General features: G+C 37.9%; 2 protein-coding genes and 1 long non-coding RNA gene across 10 annotated transcripts; 1 reads left to right on the top strand and 2 right to left on the bottom strand.

Moving 5' to 3' along the window:
• Positions 1-322: 322 nt before the first annotated feature.
• On the bottom strand, positions 323-8,412 carry LOC108951688 (uncharacterized). 6 transcript variants are annotated; one of them, XR_010497472.1, is made up of 5 exons: positions 7,739-8,412; positions 1,745-3,953; positions 1,225-1,303; positions 883-980; positions 323-783 (listed from the first exon to the last, which is right to left on the bottom strand). It is a non-coding gene; the product is annotated as an uncharacterized LOC108951688 (long non-coding RNA). The 6 variants fall into 6 exon arrangements; XR_010497471.1 differs by having other exon boundaries at positions 883-1,303; XR_010497470.1 differs by having other exon boundaries at positions 323-980.
• Positions 8,413-10,826: 2,414 nt separating this feature from the next.
• LOC135640033 (transcription factor bHLH144-like) lies at positions 10,827-13,083 on the top strand. Of its 3 annotated transcripts, none has more exons than XM_065154120.1 (4): positions 10,827-11,610; positions 11,730-11,819; positions 11,891-12,054; positions 12,165-13,083. In XM_065154120.1, the coding sequence occupies exon 4, from the start codon at positions 12,312-12,314 to the stop codon at positions 12,846-12,848; it is 537 nt and encodes a 178-aa protein (XP_065010192.1). In that variant the 5' UTR covers positions 10,827-11,610; positions 11,730-11,819; positions 11,891-12,054; positions 12,165-12,311; the 3' UTR covers positions 12,849-13,083. The 3 variants fall into 3 exon arrangements, with proteins under 3 accessions (XP_065010192.1, XP_065010193.1, XP_065010194.1); XM_065154121.1 differs by having other exon boundaries at positions 11,713-11,819; XM_065154122.1 differs by having other exon boundaries at positions 11,713-12,054.
• A 2,844-nt stretch (positions 13,084-15,927) lies between these two features.
• LOC103971026 (uncharacterized) lies at positions 15,928-22,529 on the bottom strand. The gene is made up of 2 exons (XM_009384955.3): positions 21,910-22,529; positions 15,928-16,404 (listed from the first exon to the last, which is right to left on the bottom strand). Exon 1 carries the CDS (start codon positions 22,457-22,459, stop codon positions 21,929-21,931), a length of 531 nt encoding a protein of 176 aa, XP_009383230.2. The 5' UTR covers positions 22,460-22,529; the 3' UTR covers positions 15,928-16,404; positions 21,910-21,928.
• Between the last annotated feature and the right edge of the window lie 240 nt (positions 22,530-22,769).

The raw sequence follows: 22,769 nt of genomic DNA, 5'->3' as shown, positions 1-22,769 counted from the left end.
ATAAGCTATCAAGAAAACAAACGCAAAACATTTGTCCACAATGACAAGCCCAAGAGATAGCCAATAGGATTTTGAATAGCCCGCCCAAATGCACCAAGTCCATTATCTAATTGACCACACAGAACTAATTAATACAAATTTACCTTAAAATCCAAAAGAATGACTCCACATAGTATCTCATAATAAGCATGTCTCCAAATAAAAATAAATTCCCAAGGAATATTTTTTAAACTAAAGAAATAATTTTATTTCAAACTATAAAAAGTTCATTTAATGTGATATACAATGCAATAATGCAGTAACCACTGGATGTCCTCTGGGAATATGTTGGTGAAGTAGGAAAAGAGTGTTAAAATAGTTCCTATTCATATACTTGATGAATGACAGCATATGGCCAGCAACAAAGTGACCAACCTATGGGACGGCCTCAATCAAGACTTTGGCAAAGTGGAAGGGGAGCTTTAAGCTTTGGATAAGAATGGCCCCCTCCATTCTCCTAAGAAAACGTACCTTCCACCACATGAAGAGGAGGGTGGGGGCGATTAGAGTCCTAGATGGAAAGGCCAAGTCAGTCCTTTTCACTGAGACTTGAACGGCACCACGTCTCCCCTCCCTTGGCATTTACTTTGATCGGTCCATCATGTACTCGTCCGCAGCATGATAGAGTGCCCCATCTACTGTTCTCTTTCTTATCACCAAAGAAATTCATGGCAGTACCTTGAGAAAAGGACAGCAATGAAACTTGTCCTGTGACCTTCGTGCTTTCCAGTCGGGCACGGAGTCCTGCAACAATGACAGCCACAATGATCAATCCAATGATGTCAATAGGAGAAACAAAAGTATGAGTTGGTATCATGGAGATTATTTATCTGGCAGCCACACATCAGTTTAACCATGCAACTTGGATTTGTTCAGCAGCAGCAGCAGCACAAAGGAAAGTGGAAGTTCATGTCCCGTTAGAAGCTGCACAAATAAGATAGCTGTAGAATAATATTAGTAGCAGCACTTGCTCTGGTATAACACTCCACGTCATTATTATATCAAATTGGGTTGGGCTTGTCGGGGAACATGGATCAAATGATTCCGTCGACTTAGAAATCTATGCATCATAAGCTGATAAACTTATTTTAGGTTCGAAGAGATAATTCAGTATAAATAGTGTGTCTGAAGCATGTGTGCACTGCAGCAAACTCAGATAAGTTTATCTTTATGATGGGAATGAACCTTTTTAGCAAGATGGAAACAGTTGGACCATAGTGTTGGGACCAGGTGGCAGAAATAAGTGCAGGTCTCTAGCAAGTTTCTGCACCATAGAAAAAATTTCATGAGAAAAACAAATTACTTGCTGTCAGAGCATTTACAAAATATGAAAAGATTCTTCCAAAGATGTGGTTGTTTAACATTCTTAATTTTGCTTGCTGCAGAGGCATCTAAAACATACTTTTGGAGTCGAACTTATCACTGAACAAATAAGGCACATCATGACATAATATGATTAATCAGCAGAATCGATATTGCATTAAAGAATATGACTGCAAGGATATAACAATAGATCATGGTGTCTACTAAGTACCAAATCATTATGTAAATAATTGAGGTCTCTAGAACTTGGGTATTTTGGAGGAACCTAGATACATTGAGATACGTTTGAAAGTTCAAATGCTTTTCTCACAGATGATTCTAAGCCCTCTAGTAAGATGATGCCTCTCGGATCCTTTATAGAGTGCTTCAAATAGCGAAATACCTCAGTTATCCAAGGCATGAAGCAGAAGTAATGTAATGGGAGTGTGTCAATCTCTTCAGCATCAGCTATTAACACTCTAACCAAGATGAGTTATAGCAGTATGATCCAGACCAGTTGTTGGGTATGTTTTGGCTAAACGCAAGATGACCAGTTCTGCTGTAAAATACCAGGAAGAAGTTTCACATGTTAATGTTGCAAAGATTTTTCTTGTTGATGCACAAAAAAGCAAGAAAGCAAATGGAAGAACATGGACATATATGACTGCCTTCAGCATAGACAGCATCAAATGACTTTTCTTTTACGGTTACAACCATGGATCTAAACACAAAGTAACTCATTGCAAATGTTTCAAATGTTTCAATTGTAAACATAGTCATGAGGTGAAAGGAGAAACATCATTTAGGTAGGTTTAACTATTTCACAGTTATTCCATAGGCCTCATTACAGAAAAAAAGGGAGAATCTAGTACATACGTCAATCATGATAATAAAGGTACTACTCGAGCTATAGGTGATGGACGATGTTTATAAAGAAGACAGCTCAGATGCATAAACTAATCCAACATTAAAAAGCACATGTTGCAACCTACTATGTCGCCAAATGATACAATATTCATTATGAAAGAAAACATGCCAAAACTTAAGACCAAATAATAGCTTTCACTGATTTGTCAATCAAGTAATAAAAGATACAATAATCTGCTGCCCAAATTCAACATAAAGCAAAAATGACTTTTAAGTGGCATTAGATTGATAATTTTCTTATAGCTACAGAAAGAAATTCCTAACCATAGTAGAAAATAGTTAAGAACGGTTGTGAGACACACTTGCAATGGTCGCCCGCAAAGGGACAACTTAAGTACAACCTCGCACAAGTCCCAAAAGGATCTATCAAACAAGAAAAGGTCGGTTAGTTTCAAAGATGGGCGACAGGTGAGTCTCGACGTCTCGCTCAGAAATACAGTACTCAAGCAATTTAGCATATAGTTCGAGTACAGACAGAAAACAAGGACTTTGGAAGGAAAAAAGACGGTTGCAAGACCACAACGATCATTAAACTGGCGTTGGAGTGTTAGGCAAGCATATGCATATTTTGAGTACAAGTTTGTGAATCCAAACAAGACCCAACATTACCCCAAAGCCCCATCTAGCCTTGTGTCACAAAGGGGGTCCCAAAGGGCTGGGATGAGTGATGTTTTGCACTATACCGTAGGCTTGAGAGATTAGGTAGTTTTGGCTCAGTTTTGCCTTGTTCGGTGAGCGGTTGCTGTGCAGCCTTGTGCACTGTGTAGGCTTACAAAAGCTAAGGAAAAACATATAAAAATAAGGCAAAACACAATGCCAAACAACTGCACAAGAAAACATAAGTGATGAACAGTTCGTTAACGACAATGTTGCGGGTATGCGATGATCATCTGTGACACAGTAGAAAATAGTTAAGAATATTGTAGATGACCAAGTACATGGATAATGAGTTATAAGAAATGACACTGTATATGACAACAAGAATTTGGACATCAAGTGACAACATTCCTTTCCACGATTCAATCTCAATATATAACATCATTAAAAATAATCACTTTAAGTCAAAAGAAAATAACAAAATGATCTAAATCTGGTGAATATGTCAACCCTTGAAATTGTTTAATACAGCTGATTATTTGGCGAGCAACAAAACGGAACTAATTGTCTAATTATCACACAAAACAGAAAATATTACAAAATGCCTAAACCAACATCGAAATTATGAATGAAATTAATGGAGCAGTGGATGACTGAGGATCATGCTATTCTGGATTGGACAGAGGAAGTTCTGAATAACTAATATGGTATTCCATATGCAAATACTGAACCAAATGGTGATGAGAATCAACTGAAACTTCCATATAGCATCACAAATCTAATTGCTGCAAAAAAATTTAGAGAACATATAAACCAAAGGATTCAGATGGGTCATTATAAATTGACAAAACCTCGAAATAGTTAAACCAGTAAGCATTCCTAACTACAACATCATACATATACAATACTTCCATGGATTTGCTATTAACCAAGGAAAAACAAGAATTTACAATGTTATCCGAAAACAGGGTATATGACCGCAACCATGGATCTTTCTTCATGTAACTCCATAAAGGGCCAACATACCACAAAAATGGATCTCTCCTCATGTAGCTCAACAAAGGACCTTCCATGATTCAACTCTGTAACTGGGTCAGTAAGAAACAGATAAGAGTGCATGGAAGAGGCCAAGGTATATTCACATACGCAGAATTACTCGACAGTCATAGGAAAATTCAAGTTATCATAGGTTCCCATTAAATATGGACACTGTAGAATTAAAAAAAAAAGCTCTTCTCTGCAAGAGGCTGTTCCTATTATAATTTAATTCCAAAAGAAAAAAACATCTTTCTTAATTGTGAAAAATTATAAATGAACAATGGAAATTGGCGAATAATTTCCAAGGTGTTATGATACTAAAAGATACAACTGATACCTCAACTTCAAGCCTTTAAATCTTTGCTTATTTTTTAGAACCTTGGTAAGATTATTAGTCAGTGTGCCAGATTTAGTGTCCAGCAGCCATCATACAATTGAAATACAGGCACAATACATAAATACATGTGTCCTGGGCCCTTGGCATGCATGAGGATGCAAACACTTCACTACCTAGGATGTGCCCAAATGAGTACAACATGGTACCTTCAAGTTTGTAACAATACCATCCTGATGAGTGACCATCATGGACATGGCATTTGATATTAATCCTTGGTTGAGAGGCCCAAATTAAATTAAGAAGTAATTTGTGAGCTATCTAGTTATTCTTTAATTAGGCTCAATGGGTTTGTATTGTATCTCCCAAGAATCAAAAGGTCAAGTTCAGATCTACAGTTTCAACATATTATTAAAATACTTGTGTTTGAGTTGGTGGTCTCTGTGATGTGCATCTCTGTCAACTTGATGTAAACTTGACCTGAGAAGACTCATTGACACCCTGCTCATGAGGTGATAAAGGTGAAAGAGTTAAAATGCTAGCAATAGAAGTACAAAAACATACTAAATGAAGGCCAAGGTGGTGATGAGCAAATTAGATAGTCCAATCATGTTCACTGAGTCATAAATGTGCTCCTAATTAGTGTTTAAGAGGCAAGATTAAGGCTTAGGCCTATATAGTATTTGGAGATGATTTCTTATATTTATTACATGAAGAATATGAAGTTCATGCAAAACAAAAGTAGGGGAAGTGGCTAAAAAGGTACCACTCTAGAATAGACTCATAAACCAAACTAAAGAGTTTGTAAGTTGCACTGAACTGAAAACAACCATATAAATTTTGATAGCAAAATACCAGGACTACATATGACCTTCAGATGAAGTTATGTGAGAACAAGTTGATCTATCATTAAAAGTCATGCAAGTGATATGACTTGACTCGCATTATAAGAATGTGATTAACCTATTTAGATTTTAGAATTTTGATGAGGGTCAGTCCAACTCGACCAATTTTGGAACCGACCCAAGAATTTTGTAAAAAGAGGCCCATAGAGGGGACACATTTTGATGTAAAGGGATGGTGTGAAAGGTGATGCCCCACTCTTATTTTTTTCTTCTTTCCAACGAACGCACATACTCCTTTTTCCTTCTTCCCTCTTTTCATTTCTTATCCTTTGTCCTTTCTTGCTTCTCCTTTCTCCTCATTTCTTAAAACATAGCTCCTAAAAAGTCCCAAGGAAATTTCTTCTTATAAAGATTTGTTTTTAATCACCATTTCTTGTATGCCAATATCCTAAACTATGTTATTATTCAAGAAACTCATTCTCTCAACACTAAAACCCCACGCACTATCTCAGATCTTGTCCTACAAGAAATGGAGATTAAAGACACAAGAAAATCTCCATCGAAAGGAGGAGAAATTATCTTGGGGCCTTTCAATATAAAATCAAGGAAGTAAACCTAAGGCGGCAGGAGAAATGGGTTGAAGAGAAAAAAAAAAAAAGAGGAAAAAGAAGAAAGAAAGGAGAAGAAACAAAGATGAGAAAAAAAGGGGGAAAACGAAGAAGAAAAGAAGAGAAGGTAATGCGAATGAAGAAGAGACAAGAAGTTACTCTTCTCCTATACCGAAAATATGTCTCCTCCATTTGCCTCTCTTTTGGTTTTACAGAATGGGCCAGGTAGGTTCAGAATGGGTCAGGTTCAACTTGCATTCGCATTCTTAGGTTATCCTAAAAGCTGCACAGAAATTTCACTATAGTGAAATTTATTTAGCATGAATGGGCATGAAACTATGGAATATTCCAAATTATGCTGATGTTTATAGTAAATCTGGATTGTTCCATTGGTACTATGTTGCTAATGAAATGGCCAGACCTACAAAGAAATGACATTGTAGTAACTGCAACTCAAGATAGCTGAGATGGAGATACAAAATTCTTTGTAGCAGGGTTTGCAATACCATACTGTACCGCCCAGTATGGACGGTACGTACCGGTCCGCCAGCAGACCGGCACACAAACTACCCGCTACCGGGCGGCATCAGGCATTTAGCCCCATATCGGGCGATACGGGGTTGTACCAAGCAATCATAGTCAAAATGTTGATCGTTACCAACTTGAACCGACCGGTACTGACCGATTTTGACCGTTGGCAAGAGTGAAGGAATCACTCGGGTGAAGATGCATTTGGCCGACGAGTATCCCAATGTTGCAAAATGCAAGAAGGTTCCGACGGAGATCCGTAAATCATTTCAAAACAAGTTACAACAAGTAAGAGAAGATACAATAAAAAAGAAGACGAGCTGAGGAAGAATATACTGTATGGCTACACAGGTACTAGTTTATGACGAGAATGAGGGTTACGATGATGAAATTGACTCGGATCTCACAGTTGGTATTCGTGCATCACTAGAGCATCAGTATATGTACGACAAATACAAGCCTTAGGAGTCGCCTCGGACATATGTGATTCATGACGATCAACCTACGACCATCACCACATTGATGCACCAATGGGATACGGTGTATCAATACACTATGTCGTGGAATCAACTTTAGGATTGGGTCCGACAAACATATCATATAGATATATAGATACATAGGATCGAGGACCTCAATCCACTACCTGTGGAGGTCCATCGTTCGTTTTGGTAATAGAATCATGTATATCTACATATGTGATTACTTAATTCATTTGAATCTTAAAGTTTAAGTTGTATACAAAATAATCTAACAATTCAAATAATTTTTCTGTAGTTAATTCAATATTAACGAAAGGAGGACCAAAATTACGAACCTTACACAAGGCCACTCAAAGCTTGAAAAAATATGTGACACTATTCTTACCTAATTTACATTAGTTTTGCTAAAACTATACTAAATGTATATTTATTTCTAACTTAAAAACTCTATCCTAACTTTTTTTTATTTTTTAAGTATTTTAGGAGGGTTTTATACCTATTTTAGGCGTACCGCTCAGTACGCCATACCATACCATACCGTCCCGAGCAAAGCTCAGTACGCCGGTACCACTCAGTATGCCATACTATACCATACCATACCGTACCGAGCAAAGCTCAGTACACCAGTACCATATGAGATTAAGAACCTTACTTCGTAGTGGCTAAAAGAAGAGAAGATACCTAAGTTACTGTAACACATTTTTCGACATGTTTAAATCGCTTAACATAATGAGTTATAGGAAAATGATAAGTGAATGAAAAGAGCAGATGGAACACACACCTGAAGATCATTACAAGCATATTTTTTTTGGATGTTTGAGAATCTAATAAAGACTACCATGTAGAGTCTAGAGACCAAGCTTCTCAATAATTTACCGAAATCCCTAACGTCATAGCTTCTAAAAATCAGCAGCACCATAGAATAAAGACTCAATAATAAAATACATAACATAATCTGAATTTCTAGGAGAAGAGACAATCTATCACATTAAAATTATGCCCAGTTGTTCTTCTCTAGTGTAAAGACAAAGATTTGCATACCTAATGTGGTTGGTGATGGCCTCGTCTTCATCCCTTTTATTATCTTCTATTAAGCTTCACAAATCAGCAACAAACCTACATAAGCAAACCATCATTCCACAGCTTCTCTCTCACAAGAAATGGGAATCAAGAAGACAGCCCAAGGCATCGCTCTGGGGTCGGTCCGTGTGGCCAGGCATAAACAAACTCGTTCGTCGACCAGCACACTCGTGTCGATTCCGACCGGGAATCGTACCTCACGATTAGGGCAGTACTCGGAGTACTTGTTCCAATCGCATGGGAGAGTCCCGCGGTCGCGAGCAAGGAGGAGGAGGGTGGAGGCAGGCGAGGTCGTTAGAGGCGGAAGCGAAGACATCGACGTGGCGGCGGCTTCGTGCACCGGCGTAGACCGCAGTAGGAGAGCTCACGGAAGAGAGCCCGGAACATGAGGGAGTCATCCCAAGAGGCGGAGAGGAAGGAGTCGCGGCGGACGGGATTCCAGTCCACCTCGTGGGCCTTGCGTGAGTGCTCTCGTAAGGAGCAGACCGGGTTCGCGGAAGACGGCAGCGAGGCCTCCCACAGCTCGAGGGAACCGTCGGCGACTGCGGAGACGGCAAAGGAGTCGTACGGCCGTTACAACAAACTTTCTCGTTGTTTGTTTTATTTTAATTTTTATTTAGAATGATCTGAAAAAAATCTTCAAACAAAATATTTACTAATTAAATTAACTAATGCCTTGAAAATGTATAAAACAGTGAGTCAGATAAATCAACAAATAATATTATTTAATTATATAATTTATAAAATAAGAACAATTTTTGTTACTATTTTAATTAACTAATACCTGAAAGATTTATAAAATAGTGAGTCGGATATATCATCAAATTAATTTTTTGATTTCTTCCTGACAAAAGATACTGAAATACTCGGTTCGATGGGTCTATCTCAATAAGGTCTTTATCAAATAAATTAATTATTTTTATTTTTATAAAAGATAAATAGTGAAGATAATATTCGAGCTCGAGATTAAGCTATACTTTATTATTCATATGTAACAAAAGTAAATTTATTATACTAATATTTTAATTATAAATTTACGTATTGATGTATAACACACTCCATATATCATCAACATACTAATATTTTAAGTGTGACAAGTGACACTATTAAGCTAACCATTTTTATAACACTACTCATTTGAGTGCAAAATAGAAGAAAGAAAATAATTATTTGAGTATAAAATATAAAATATCATATCATAAACTACTATAAATCGAAGTATTTTGGGTCAAGCTCAATGAACTTAACAAGTCAATTATCCCATAAGACAAAATTTGCATTAAAATTATTAATGAAAAATTCAGAAATTTTTCACACACCTCTCTATAATCATAGCAAAAACCTAAATAAAATTGACATTTTAATATTGTTAGAATTCCACATCCAAAAGTTGAATCTCTAACTAAAATTGAGACAACAAAAGAAATAACTACTATCAACTTGGCAACATGATAGTTGACACCACCAAGATTCTTGCAAGTCACAATCTTCCAATATTATTGTTCTCCTCATACAAGTGACATTGAACATATCCACTTTCAGTGGTGGATTCTGATGGGGATTTTTATTTTATTATTTAAAATATAGGAATGAAATATGAAAAGGAATTATCACAAATACATTTGACAACATATATATCAAGTATTGAATAGAGAATGAGACCATATTTATCTATATATCATGAATCATGACCAACTAGCTTAGTCACCACCAACATTATCTAATGTGTTACAAGTGAAAATGTAGGACAATAATATTATAGCAAATAATAGGAAATATAGCACAAGTATGGAAGATGTATTACATATCAAGTAAACCAAGGAAAATTAATATACATACAAGATCATTAATCTTCACATAACCTATTGATGCAAGATGGAAATGGAAAGAATGACAAAACTCTAGAAACTGTATCTAACGAATGAAATATCTAAGAAATGCAAGATGGAAATAGGATAGTAAATGACAAACTCTAGAAAACATATCTAAAGTACATTGAAAGAATGAAAGAGAGAAATTTATTGAAAAATTAACCATAGTAACAATGAGATGAGATACATACTGTTAGACTTACATATCTCACACTGAGATATCATTATTAACAATGAGAAACTCTCCATAGCATGCATGTGATTAGAGCAGCCTTATCATTATTCTTGCTTGCTCACTAACTCCATTCCATGTATGTGGACAATAGGTTGTCGAACACTACTTTAAACATACAACACATGCCCTTGAAGATCTAGTATTCCTTTGAGCCAATGAATCCAACACACTCACAATAGCTATCTTCAAGGAGACTATACAATCATTAAAGGCAAATTAGTAGTTCTATAATTAATTCATATCATATATTAAACTTAAATTTATAATTTAGAGGGGCAAGGACAAAAATTATTAGTTTTCGACGAATATATACAATTAACATATATATTTTTGAAGGAACATATACCTGATTCACTTAGTTTATATTGAGGAATTGAAATATTACTCTACAAATTTTCACACATAAATTATTAGTATGGTATTGGTGTATAAACTTCATTACTTTAGATTAATGGTCTGAAACCCTATTTTATAATTCTATACCTAAAATATTAATCTAGTGATGACGTGCCAAACTCAATTATTCCTAAGTTAAAGATATGAAATCCCAATATATAAAATTTTAGATCTAACACATTAATTTGATGATTATGTATTTGACTCACATTAGATTAATGTTATGAAATCTTATTCAATAAAGTTTTTAATACATCAATTAGCTTACTTAGTAAAAATTTTAATATATATATATATATATAGATGTAGTGTGTGTGTGTGTGAGTGAGAAATATGTATCTTTTCTCTCTTCATGTGTGGGAAATTGGGCTCTATCGAGCTCTTCGTGGGCCACAAACATGCCAGCCCATTTAAGCTAGAAAAGATGTTCCGCTACGCGCACCAGAGACACGCACCCCATACTGCTACCCCTCCTGCTGCGTGACGTCTCGACACGAGGGTCCCACAGGTGAGGCGAGGTCATGCGAGCGTCACCATCCGCACAAGCTTCCGGGTGAGGTGAGGTGAGATCATGCGAACCTCACTGTGGGCCCCACGTCAGGATGAGTAGGCCTGTGGGGTGAAAGTTTTGGGGACGCCAAAAGAAACACAAAACCCATAACGAAAGGGATCCCTCTGTCATCATGAAGGGGAGGGGAGAAGAAGGAGATCATGGCAAGGAAATGAGCTGGTCTACTTACCTGCGAACGCAGCTGCCCCCACGCGTGCTCGGGCATCCCCGCTGTCCCTCGATCCCCTCATCCCCACCATCAACCCCACACACCATGGAACCCTTCCCCACCCCCCCTTGAATCCCACCCAAAACCCAGACCACACGATGATGGCAGCAGCAACAGCGGCGGCAGCATCACCCAGACCAAATGATGGTGGCCTTTTCCTGCTCCCCGACGCCACCACCCCATGATGAGGGCCAATCCGCCGTCACGCTCCATCCGACGGCCGCTTTCCAATCCCTCCCCGACCTGTGTGCTTCTCCCCAACGATCCGACGGTAGTCGTGGAAGCGATGGGGCGAGAAAAGGCGACGACTTTTCGTGCGTTGGATGGAGGAGCATCACGCGCAATGAAGGGGGAAGAAGCGGGCGGGGGCGGCCGCGTGCGCGCACACACGTATCCATCCCGTTTGCCTGCCTCCTTCCCATCTCCCTCCCCACGCCGCATTAATTGCCCTGCATCGGTTTTAATGGAAGTGCCGGAAATATATCTCGGCTTCGGAGGTTCCCATCATTAGCTGCATCCGAAGAAGGAAGACCGAGATACATATATAGATCGGTAGGAGAGCGACTGGGCTTCACAGATACACATACCCTCCTCTCTCTCTCTCTCTCTCTCTCTCTGTCCTTGCGAGCTCAGTGGTTTCGTTATGGAGTGCAGCTGAATTTGATATGCAGGGTCACAGGAAGCAACATGCCGTGGGTGTCGCCGGCTGCGAATTGCCACGGGAAGTGCGTTCGCTTGGTCGTCTTCTTTCGCGTCATCCTGTAAAGTTCTCTGTCTACCTCTCTGTTGCCGTCCAGATCTCAGAGACTTGACTCGAAACACATGGTTGCAGGTGAGTGAGTCAGGCTGTTTGAGATTGGTGAGAGAGGAGATCTCTGATTGCTGAGAATGCACATTGAGATCGATCTGAAGAGGCATCGAACAGTGGAGAAGGTTGGAGAGACCATAATGCATGTCAGGATCATTGCTTATTGCCAATTGTTGCAAGTTTGTCAGGTACATCGTCGTCATCATCTTATGTTTCATTCTCTCTGCAACAAAACTCCCAGTCAGGGATAGAATTGGAGCAGATGAATCAAATACTCTTGTAATCGTTTCCTTTGTAGGCTGAGTACTTCCGTCAGCTGCTTAAGCCCGTAACGTAGGTGGAGACTGCTGCTTTCTTCTTCTTCTTCTTCTTCTTCGTCTGTCAAATTCCTAACTCATCAGTGAACACCACCACCACCCACGATCGACGACGACGGCAGTGGAGTATGAAGAGGAACACGAGATACTTTGGTGGAAAGAAGGCTCCTTCGGAGGATGCATATGACTCCACTGCAGGTGCGCCTGTTGCAGGGCACGAGCCCCATGGATTCCCTGGGCCGCTCAACAACATCCAGTTCCAGCCGTCGGAGACGTGCCCCAAGAACATGGTCATCTTCGACCAGACACATCAGCAGAGCCGGGTCATGTTCCACCCTTGGCTGGCCCACAAGCTTGGCTCGCCCAGCTTCGATGCCTACGGAGCTAACGCCCACGAGGCCGGCAAGAGCGGGTACGGCAACGACGAGGAGGAGGCGGAGGACATCGACGCATTGCTGAGTTCCGAAGAAGGTGAGGAAGATGAGGTGGTCAGCACGGGGAGGTCGCCGTCCAAAAAGGAGAAGATGAAGAAGATGGTAAAGACGCTGAAGGGAATCGTGCCCGGCGGCGACGGCATGGACACACCTGCTGTGCTTGACGAAGCCGTGAAGTACCTGAAATCTCTCAAGGTCGAGGTGAAGAAGATGGGGATGAAGCACAACTGAAGGCGGTCAAGCTTGAGGAAACCTCGAGAGGCTGTGCTGTGCTGTGCTGTGCATGCCGTCTTGCTGTAGTTGTGGGGTGACTGAAATGTGTTGGTCTTCTTCGTTGAGTACAGTGCTTGTATTGTGTTTTGTTGTTCTGCCATGGCATTGATGCAGGGGGAATTTTGCCCCACTCTGTTTTGATATTGTGGCTTTGTACTACAAGATTGTGGTTTTAGTACTCTGTCTTCTCTCTCTCTCTCTCTTTTGTTTTTGTTTTTTTTTTTTTTTCTGAAAATAAAAATTATATAAAATTAATTATCTATCAAATAAAATTAATTAAAAATATATTGAGTTAAAGTTGACTCCTGTTGCATGTCCTCTCATGTAGATCTTAAATTTTTTGTTTCTTTTACAATTATCAGTGAACCAACTAGAGAAAAAACCAGAGATGCCCAAAATATCTTTTCACCTTATTTTCTTAGTAAAACTTAAAAATATATGAGATGTTTAATAGAATAAATAAATCTTAAGTTTTAGATTTTTCTTTTTGTTGTTGTTGGTAAGGAGTCTTTTTCATAATATGATTTTTGTCACTTGCTTCCAAAATCTAAAGATACTTATCAACCTCAGTAAGATGAAAAATACACTATGCAAATATATCTAATAAGAATTCAAATTCTTAGTACATCATTCAAATATATTTATTCATCATGGATTCAAGCCCTTAATCTAGAGGAATATTTCATTAAAAAATTATAAATAAATATATATATTCTCTATTCTTTTTATCTTATTATCTTCTATGAAACTAAAAAATTATAACCCATAGTTAAAAATGTCTGTCCCTTGGAATCACTTCTTGTTCATAGGCTTTTTTTATCAATCATAGGAGTGATTGGGGGTGTCGCAGATTTTTTCCTTGACAAAGAGGCTTAATGTGTCTGAGAGAGAGAGAGAGAGAGAGAGAGAGAGAGAGAGTGGTTTTCTCTTGACAAGCAAGGTCTTTGCATTCTTGTTGGGGATGTCCACAGCTGGTTTCGCTCCTTCAAAGTCCTGACAAGGTGGTGATGCTCCCTTTCTTCTAAAGTACTCCTAAATGAGAAGAAAACCTAACCTGAAAAAGATGGAGGATTTAAACTGAAAAGCAAGAATTTGCCTTGTAATATTACTATCTTTCGAAAGAATATTATTGTTTATTTTAAATATTTTTCAATAAAACATAGATATTACATGATCCTGAATATTTATTCGAAACATTTCAATCCGACATAAGCATTCATTCACTAATAGAAAAGTTTGAGTATCTCTGGACTCCGTATCATAACTAGCATATGTTATTATCTCTATTTGCATAGTTATAAAATTCTGATCAGATCGGTTAGTCAAATAAAAAAATTAAAATATATATATTCATCCACCTATTCAATTCAATAACTAAATTGTTTGAACTTAGAAAGATAAAAATTTCCTCAACCTTTCTACTTATAATAAAAAAATGTTTGAATTTTTCTAAGGATATTTGGTTTTTTTTTTTTAATTATGATGATGAAAGAAAAAATTCATTATGTTAAAAAGGCAATAAGTCAGCGGGTGGACACTATGCAATTGCCACATTATCTCCAAAGACGACGACAACAACAACAGCCACAACGAAGCGGTGCTACGCGTGCCACCAAAACCAATCTTTTTAGCTACTAATCAAATCAAAGTCAGTCGTTGCTGCATGATCTATCGCCATCACCACCACAAAAGAAGTCTCCATGTTTGCTCCACGTTTCCAACACCACCCCGTGGTGCAACCTTAAACCTCTACCTCTCTCTCTCTTTCTCTCTCTCTCTCTCTCTCTCTCTCTGGTCTCCCAACACAAAGCATCTCCACCTCAAGGCACGAAGACTTAAAGATGCACACACACACACACAGTAGCACCGAGGGTGGACTCGGTAGCGATGGCCGTAAACATCATGCGGTTGGAGAAGCCAAGTGGAGATCGCATAGTGTTGTTAATGATGACGATGCCTCACGGGGGTCTTAAACGTGACGGGGGATAAAGAGGAGGAGGAGGAGGAGGCGTCCACTTCCTCAAAGGAGACGTCTTCCCACTTTGTGGCAACTGAGTTTGGCCAGTGATGAAGTGGGTTGTGGCCTAAAAGATCCTTCAAAACTTGGGTAAGATTAGGAAGAGACTCCTTTTCTGTCTACCATCTTGTAAGTAGTATATTTAGAATATGTGACGAGTGCTTTGTATTAAATAATCTGCAAGTGTTTGATTGGTCACAAGTTGCTTGCAATATGTATCTTTGCAATTAATATCTATGCAGCAATAGTTGCTTCGAGGCTGGAAATATTTCATGTGGTGGTCCTTGCAAATTGGGTAGAGTGTCAAATACGAATTTATATGCCTTTTTCTTTCTTCCATGTATTTGTTAGAAAAATATTCATATACCGGATAAAGATTGAAAAAATTGAAAGAGGACTAAGAAAGTATTGAGAGGGTTGTTGTTATCTACCCTTCGACAGACAGACATCTTAGCTTGTTATCTACTCTAACTAGGCATGTAAAATCACAAAGCTTAGAGAAAGTGATCGTCGTAGGATATATTTGGATTTACTGTAAAATTATATAAATATAATAAATTTATTTAAGAGCTGAAAAATTATCTTCGATAAATTAGACATATAATATGAAGCCTTGACTATTAAAGAAGGTACTCTATTTACTTTATTTGTTTCACATAGGGATACCAACAAATTCAAATTGAAATTGATTCTTTCACAATTTATGACATCTGCACCAAGGATGCTGACCCACCATAGACACCAAGGATCACCAGCAAATTAAAACAATTCTCAAAAGATTAACTTCATTCATTTTTTTACATGTTTATCAAGAATGAAATCAAGCAGCTCATTAAACTACCAATAATGCTAGAGTTAGTCGCTCGTTTTTCCCTTTGGGTGAATAATTCTCTCCTAAATTTATCCATGTATTTATCATATGACCTTAATAGGTCATTCGGTAGAATCTTAAAGCAGTTTTATTTTTTTGGGTAAAAAAACACTCTGATAAACGATTTCAAATAGCTACATTAATGTATATAAAATAACAGGGAGGACTGGAAAGCTTTATATAATACTTGTAGGTTATGTTTTCTGTAGACTAAGAAAGACACAGAACCGAACCCAAGAAGAGAGGATGGAAAGCCAAGTCGAGAGAGGACAGAGGTGACCACAATACACTCGACTATACAACAAAATACCTGAAGCTTTTTTGGCTAGATTTGATTGGACTGCCTAAACTAGATTAAACCCTAGCTAATTTAATCCAAACTAGAAACAGGTCTAGATTAAAAATTCCAGCCAAAATAGCAATCGATTCAAAAGGACATATCCTCACCTACAGCCAAACTGAAACTAAATGAGATCACGATTGGATGCAATAAACTTCAATAAGGGGTCTTCCCGGACTGAATAGGCTTTGGCTTCACTAATTCCAATAGGAATATTACCAGGTGATTCCAACAAGCAAATCTCCTTACTTTTGAGGCTTTGCGATCACTGTCCATGATGCATGATCTGAAATTTCATGGGAGATTGGTCAAGAATACAAAGCAACACAGCTATAGGATTTGCAAGAATGATGTGAAAAGGTTAGAGTTGCAGTCGAGAGAGGGAATACTCGATGGGGAAGTAATTATCATAGCAACATTAACATCGCTGGCACATACAACAGTAATGATTTCAGCATAACAAGATTAATGTAAATCCATATATGAGGACAATGGAAGACATATAGATGATCCTTTAAATAGCATGAGCCAAGAATATAACTATCTAATGAACAACTTCTAGTAGATTGCAATAGAGAATGAGCAGCAGAATTAACATTATCTTTGGATGTGAAAATACAGCATATATGTGGATTATCCATGAATGATGATGCTACTTATAATTCATAAGGCTTAGTGAAAGCAACAAGATGAAGAATCCTTTTATCTAACCTGTATAACATAATTATCTGGAAGGATAAACTGCAATAATTATATCCTTGACCTAATAACCCACTGAATAATGAGAATAACAAGTGTGGTATGCAACCTACCTTAACTAATATGTAATAGTATACAGATAGACAGTACAGTTCTACTAAGCCAATATACATAATATATTGATGCCATGTGCAATGTCCATATTCCTTATTCTACAGAAGTGTCCTTGATGATATATCACACATGTTCCATATCCTTGTAGCACAGTCTAAATTATATAGATCTTTTCATGAGTATCTTAATTTCAATATTTTCTCTACCTTCTTTGCTTTTACATTTTTTTTAACCTTCACTTTTTTGCTGAAATCATGATCTAGTTCCAATATAAACTATCCAGATCACATGATCAGTGCCAATCCCAGAACCTATTCATGCTCTGAGAATTCTTCTTCTTTCTCTTAACTTTTAAACCAATAAATCTACTTTAACCAGTAATACTAAGGCAATGGGTCATGCCCTGGATTATAATATTATACTTTTGTTTCCTCTTTGTTTTCCTTGCTGCCTTTTCTACGCAAGTAGTTGATCTATATGCATCCACTTTTTATCTTTTGTTTGATCATTCCATTTATATTACTTCTAATTTTCAAAGTGAAAAAATACAAATGGCTTCACAAAGGCATTCACCAGATCAAACATAGCTTCTGATGCAGGCCGAGAAGCAGTGGATTTTTTTTTTTTATAATAGAAGAACCATAAAGAGAGGTACAGTAAAATAGTAATTAAAAAACAACAGAAAAATATAGGGATAACTACTAGACTCGCTCTGGCTCAAGGAGCAAACTCCCAAGATAGCACGTGGACAATGGAATCATTCCATTAGAAAAGTAACTTGTGGTCTCGCACCACTCACACACAAGATGAGAAAGAACTCAATTCATTGATCTATTTTTGATTGATGCATTACAATATTCTAACCCCTTTTTTATAAGTTCAAGTACAAGAGTAAAAAGAAAATTATAGAAATAAAAAAAATACAATTGCATCTAATTAAATATATGATATCCTCTTTCCTTTGACAAAAAATATTTTTTATTTGATTTGAGAAATAATCTTCCTCTCTTCATGATATTCTTGATGGACAGATTTCTATCTTTGTAAAAAGATGAATCTTCAATTAAGATCGGTAATCTTCAATCAATACAAAACTGATTTCCCCCATCTTTTCAGCATTTTCTTCTTTTTTCTCCTTGATGAGTAGATGATGACATATGACAACTTATTACATATGTCAAATATTTCTAGACTAATTAAATTTATTTAAATAATAAATAGACTAAATTGGTTCTGTGTTAGCCACTCCTTTTCTTTCATTCTTTCATCGATAATAATTTTCTTAAACTCATTTTGTAACACTACAGACAGGATGTACGAGAAAAACTGAATCAGTTATATGGCTAGATGGACCTATCATCACTAACTTGGGCTTAAGCATCTGGCCAGTTGTTCAAACCAAATTAATGGGTCAATTAATTACATCGAATTTCCACCAATGGCTACCGCACGACCGTAACACTTTCATGAACAACTTTTTTTTTTGCTTGTATGATTGATTATCTTGTGTTTTGCTTGGTCTTTTATGTTTTTCCCCAGTTTTTTAGGCCAAGACACTCTGCATGGTTGTGCTGCAATTTTTGGGAGATTTTTGTGTTTTTCTCGCTCATCAAACAGATCAACATGGACCAAAACAGACCCATTTTCATATGTCACAAGCTGATTTTTGGCTATTGGTCTTGTCGTGCGAAGCATCAGCCATTTCAAACCCCTAGAACCACAAGGTAGCACCAGACTGGATGGGGTTTCATAATAGTGTTTCAGTTCAGTTTGGAAAACACGGGCTTGTATGCAAATCGTGCATAGGCTCATCAAGCAACCTGACGCCAAGTTCAATGATCGTTGTTGGACTTACGACTGTCTTTTTTTATTGATCAAAGCCCTTGTTTTATTTGTCTTCCGAGTGTTTCCTAAATTGCCTATGTTGCTCTATTGGACAAGACATTAGGACTTGTCCATCACTCATTTTCGAATCTAATCAACTTTCTCTTTTCGCAAGTCCTAGACCAATGCAAGGTTGCACTTAGGCTGACTCTAAGCCCTAAACCCTTTGTGGACTTAGGCAATTCTAGTTAAGTACATTTAAGAGACCAAGATCATGATACATTCATTTTTTCCTTAGCAAGTAGATAGGGAAACATAATACTACATATGAACATTAATTGAACCACACAAGAAGATCAAACCTACTAATTTCCATTACAAAATGTTTAGCAGTAATCAATGAAATGATATACTATTACATGTGAACAGAATTGGACAACACAGTGGTTAGCAAAAATTAAAGAAGCCATACAGTAAATATCAAGAGAACGAAAACAAAGAGTCAGCTAAAGTTTTCTAATATGAGAATCACATAAAGAAGTATCAGTTCCATTAACAATTGAATATTGTGAAAATGATTCAAAAACCATCAAACTAGTCGTATTCTAGGAGAAAAAGTAATGCAAACAAGTTTTAATGATTTTTTAGCTTTCAAGAAAAAGAATATATATGACCTTGGAATAACACTCAAAGGCTAATTAATGCATCCTTGGATTCTGCCATCAAATATACGTCATCTTATTGTGCCAATAAAAATTTATAAGTTGTCTCCAGAACAATTAAAAAATGAGTGGGTTTATTGAGCAATTAAATAATTAAAGGATTCTATATGTAGTTCTTAAGCTTGTAACCAGCAGTAAACTCAGTGTCCACCATATAAATTGTTTCTGGATTTTGGGGAACAATGGAATGCACCTAAAAACCTAAACAGCTAGTTAAACATTAAATACTTACAGCTCAAGCTCATGCTAACCCAGAGCGGGTATCCAAAATGCCCTAGAAAATCTAAACAGAATCTAGAAGGGGGGGATACAAACAACTTCCTAAATGACAAAATGTTTATCTCAAAAGCTCAACTAAGCATATCATCCAAGAATAACAACCCAAAGTGATCTCTATATTTTCGAAAGCCACTGAAGCTAGCTACCCTTCAATTTTCTTTAGATCAATTTAATATAGGATTAAGGTCCATTTTTGCCCCTGTGGTTTTGACCATGGACCACTTAAGCCCTTATGGTTTACTCGTGTCTAATATAATATATATATTTTAAAAAACATAGCATATAAGTCCCTATCATCAAATCTGAGTAAACAGACATTATAATATGCTTACATGACATGTTGACTCATAATAAATCATTAATATAATGACACGTGTAATTTAAGTTTAAAAAGGATTAAGGTCTATTTTAACCCATATGGTTTTGGCCATTAACCACTTAAACCCTTATGATTTATTCATATCTAAAATAACCCTTATATTTTTAAAAACGTAGTATATAAGCCCCTATCGTCAAGTCTGAGTTAACAGATGTTAGAGTCTACTTACATGGTATATTAACTCACAATAAACAATTAATATAATGACACATATAATTTAAGTTTAAAAAAAACTAAGACCACCATCAAAGGCGGGAGAAGACATCGTTTTGGAAGTGACCACCAGTAGTGGCACTGAGTCGTTGCTGTCTAGCACAGTGTCGTACGCACGAAGGCTCTCCCACGCTGACGATGACCGTAGGAGCTTTCGATCCTGCCTCAGGTGGATGTACGTTAACCAATTCGACGCTAGACACGTAGTGATCTCCTAGTCCCTCTTTCTCCTCCTGGGCATCTTCGTCCCCACCGCCTCCCACTTCATCCTCTCCTGCGCCCTCACCTGCCACGCCTATAACATGGTGGTCTAATCTTTCTCACTTCCACCTCCGGCCTCTCCTACCTCTACCTCTCCACCTTCGTCCGTCGTTATGCCTCCGTCGCTTTCTCTTCCTTGACAAGATAGACATTAACCATTTTTAAACTTAAATTAAACATATCAGTATACTAAAGGTTTATTGTGAGTTAACATGTCACGTAAGCAGACTCTAACATATGTTAACTCAAACTTGACGAGAGGAGCTTATATGCTATGTTTTGGAAAATATAGGGATTATTTTAAACACGAGTAAACCATAAGGACTTAAGTGGTCTATGACCAAAATCACAAGGACGAAAATAGACCTTAACCATTTTTTAAACTTAAATTACATGTATCATTATATTAAAGGTTTATTATGAGTCAACATATCACGTAAGCAAACTCTAACATATGTTAACTCAGACTTGACGAGAAGAGCTTATATGTTATGTTTTTAAAAACGTATAGTTTATTTTAGACACGAGTAAACCATAAGGACTTAAGTAATCTATGGCCAAAACCACAGAGACTAAAATGAACCTTAACACTTTTTTAAATTTAAATTACACGTATCATTATATTAATGATTTATTATGAGTCAGCATTCCATGTAAACAAACTCTGATGCCTGTTAGCTCAGACTTAACGGGAGGGAGTTATATGCTACGCTTTAAAAAATACAGAAATTATTTTAGACATGAGTAAACCATAAAGACTTAAGTGGTTCATAACCAAAACCACAAGAGTTAAAATGAACCCTAACCCTTTAATATAATGCTTTAGATTGACAAATCAGAGCAAGTCATAAGTAGCAATCATATCAAGAAAAGCATTTTGTACTTTAGGTAAATGAAATGCCACCGATGGATTGGATGATAATGGGGATAGGATTAGTATTTGCTCGGTAATATCTGAAACAGATGTACTTAGTCATTGAAAGAATGAGTAATGCCAAAACCATAGCACAATTGACACTCAAAATGTTACTAGAATTCCAGAAAAAAGAACCAAGATGCACAAAGTAGTAAGCAAGTGCTTTATAAGGCATATTAGCATCCTAGATTTGTTATACATTGCATCAAACCTAAAGCATTTCAAAACAAACATAATCAAACATTCAAAATAACTCCTTTTAACCAAAAAGAAAATCGAAGATTAACTCCAAGCGGTACCAATCAGAATGCAATCAACTTAAAAAGAGCACTTATTCTTCATAATATCTAAAATGAAATGGGGAAACGTCCGGTAACCAAATACCCCCTTGACAACAGGCGAATCATGTGAGGTACGCGGGGATCTTGATGCGGATGAAGAGCATGCTCATGAGGTAGGCGATGACCACAGCGGAGATCCCGAAGGACGCGAAGGAGATGCGGACGCTGCGGGCGCGGTTGCGGTCGAGAGCAAGGTCCATCAGGATCAGGCCGACGCCGCCAAGCACAAACATGAATCCGGAGGAGAGGCCCTCGATGATGTACTGGCCGTTGACGCGGCCGGGGAGGAAGACGACGGGGCGGACGGTGCCGGTGAAGTGGTCCTGGGTGCTGCCGATGCCGGGGGGCTCGACGATGACGTCGTAGACAAGCCCGGAGACCACGGCGAAGTAGGTGAGGAGGACGAGGGAGAAGACGGTCATCGGGGAGGGGAGGGCCAGGGAGGAGGGAAGCTTCAGGCGGGTGCGCGGCGGGCGGAGGAAGCTGTAAGGGAGGATCCTGAGGAGGTGGAGGAAGGGATCCATCGAACCCTGGTCCGAGGGTTGGGAGGCACCCGCGCCGGCAGCGGTGGCTTGCTCCGATTTGGGCGGCATGGTGGGTGCTCGCGGACGCCTTTCTCGGCTTCGGCTCTCCGTGTGAGTTATCCCGATTGGGGATCTAGGGTTGGTGGTAGCACTAGCTTACACGGATCGGACCGGCACCCGGTTCAATGTAGGTGAACCGGGTCGACTTTCTTTTCTGATAATTAATCGGGGTAATATATCCCGAAAAGCCTCTCATAATTAATTTTTATTTGAGAGTGCCTATCTTTTTAAATTTTATCTATTATCTTCAAAAACTTATCAGATTAGAACCTCCTAAATCAGACACATCATCATCAAACTAATATTTTAAATATAAAAT

The sequence above is a fragment of the Musa acuminata genome, chromosome BXJ3-6, assembly GCF_036884655.1.
Source record: "Musa acuminata AAA Group cultivar baxijiao chromosome BXJ3-6, Cavendish_Baxijiao_AAA, whole genome shotgun sequence".
Lineage (NCBI taxonomy): Eukaryota > Viridiplantae > Streptophyta > Magnoliopsida > Zingiberales > Musaceae > Musa > Musa acuminata.
This window is presented reverse-complemented; position numbering and strand designations above follow the sequence as displayed.

Excerpts from the sequence above, each read along its gene's own strand:
- LOC135640033 (XM_065154120.1), top strand. The coding sequence starts at position 12,312 with ATGAAGAGGAACACGAGATACTTTGGTGGAAAGAAGGCTCCTTCGGAG.
- LOC103971026 (XM_009384955.3), bottom strand. The coding sequence starts at position 22,459 with ATGCCGCCCAAATCGGAGCAAGCCACCGCTGCCGGCGCGGGTGCCTCC.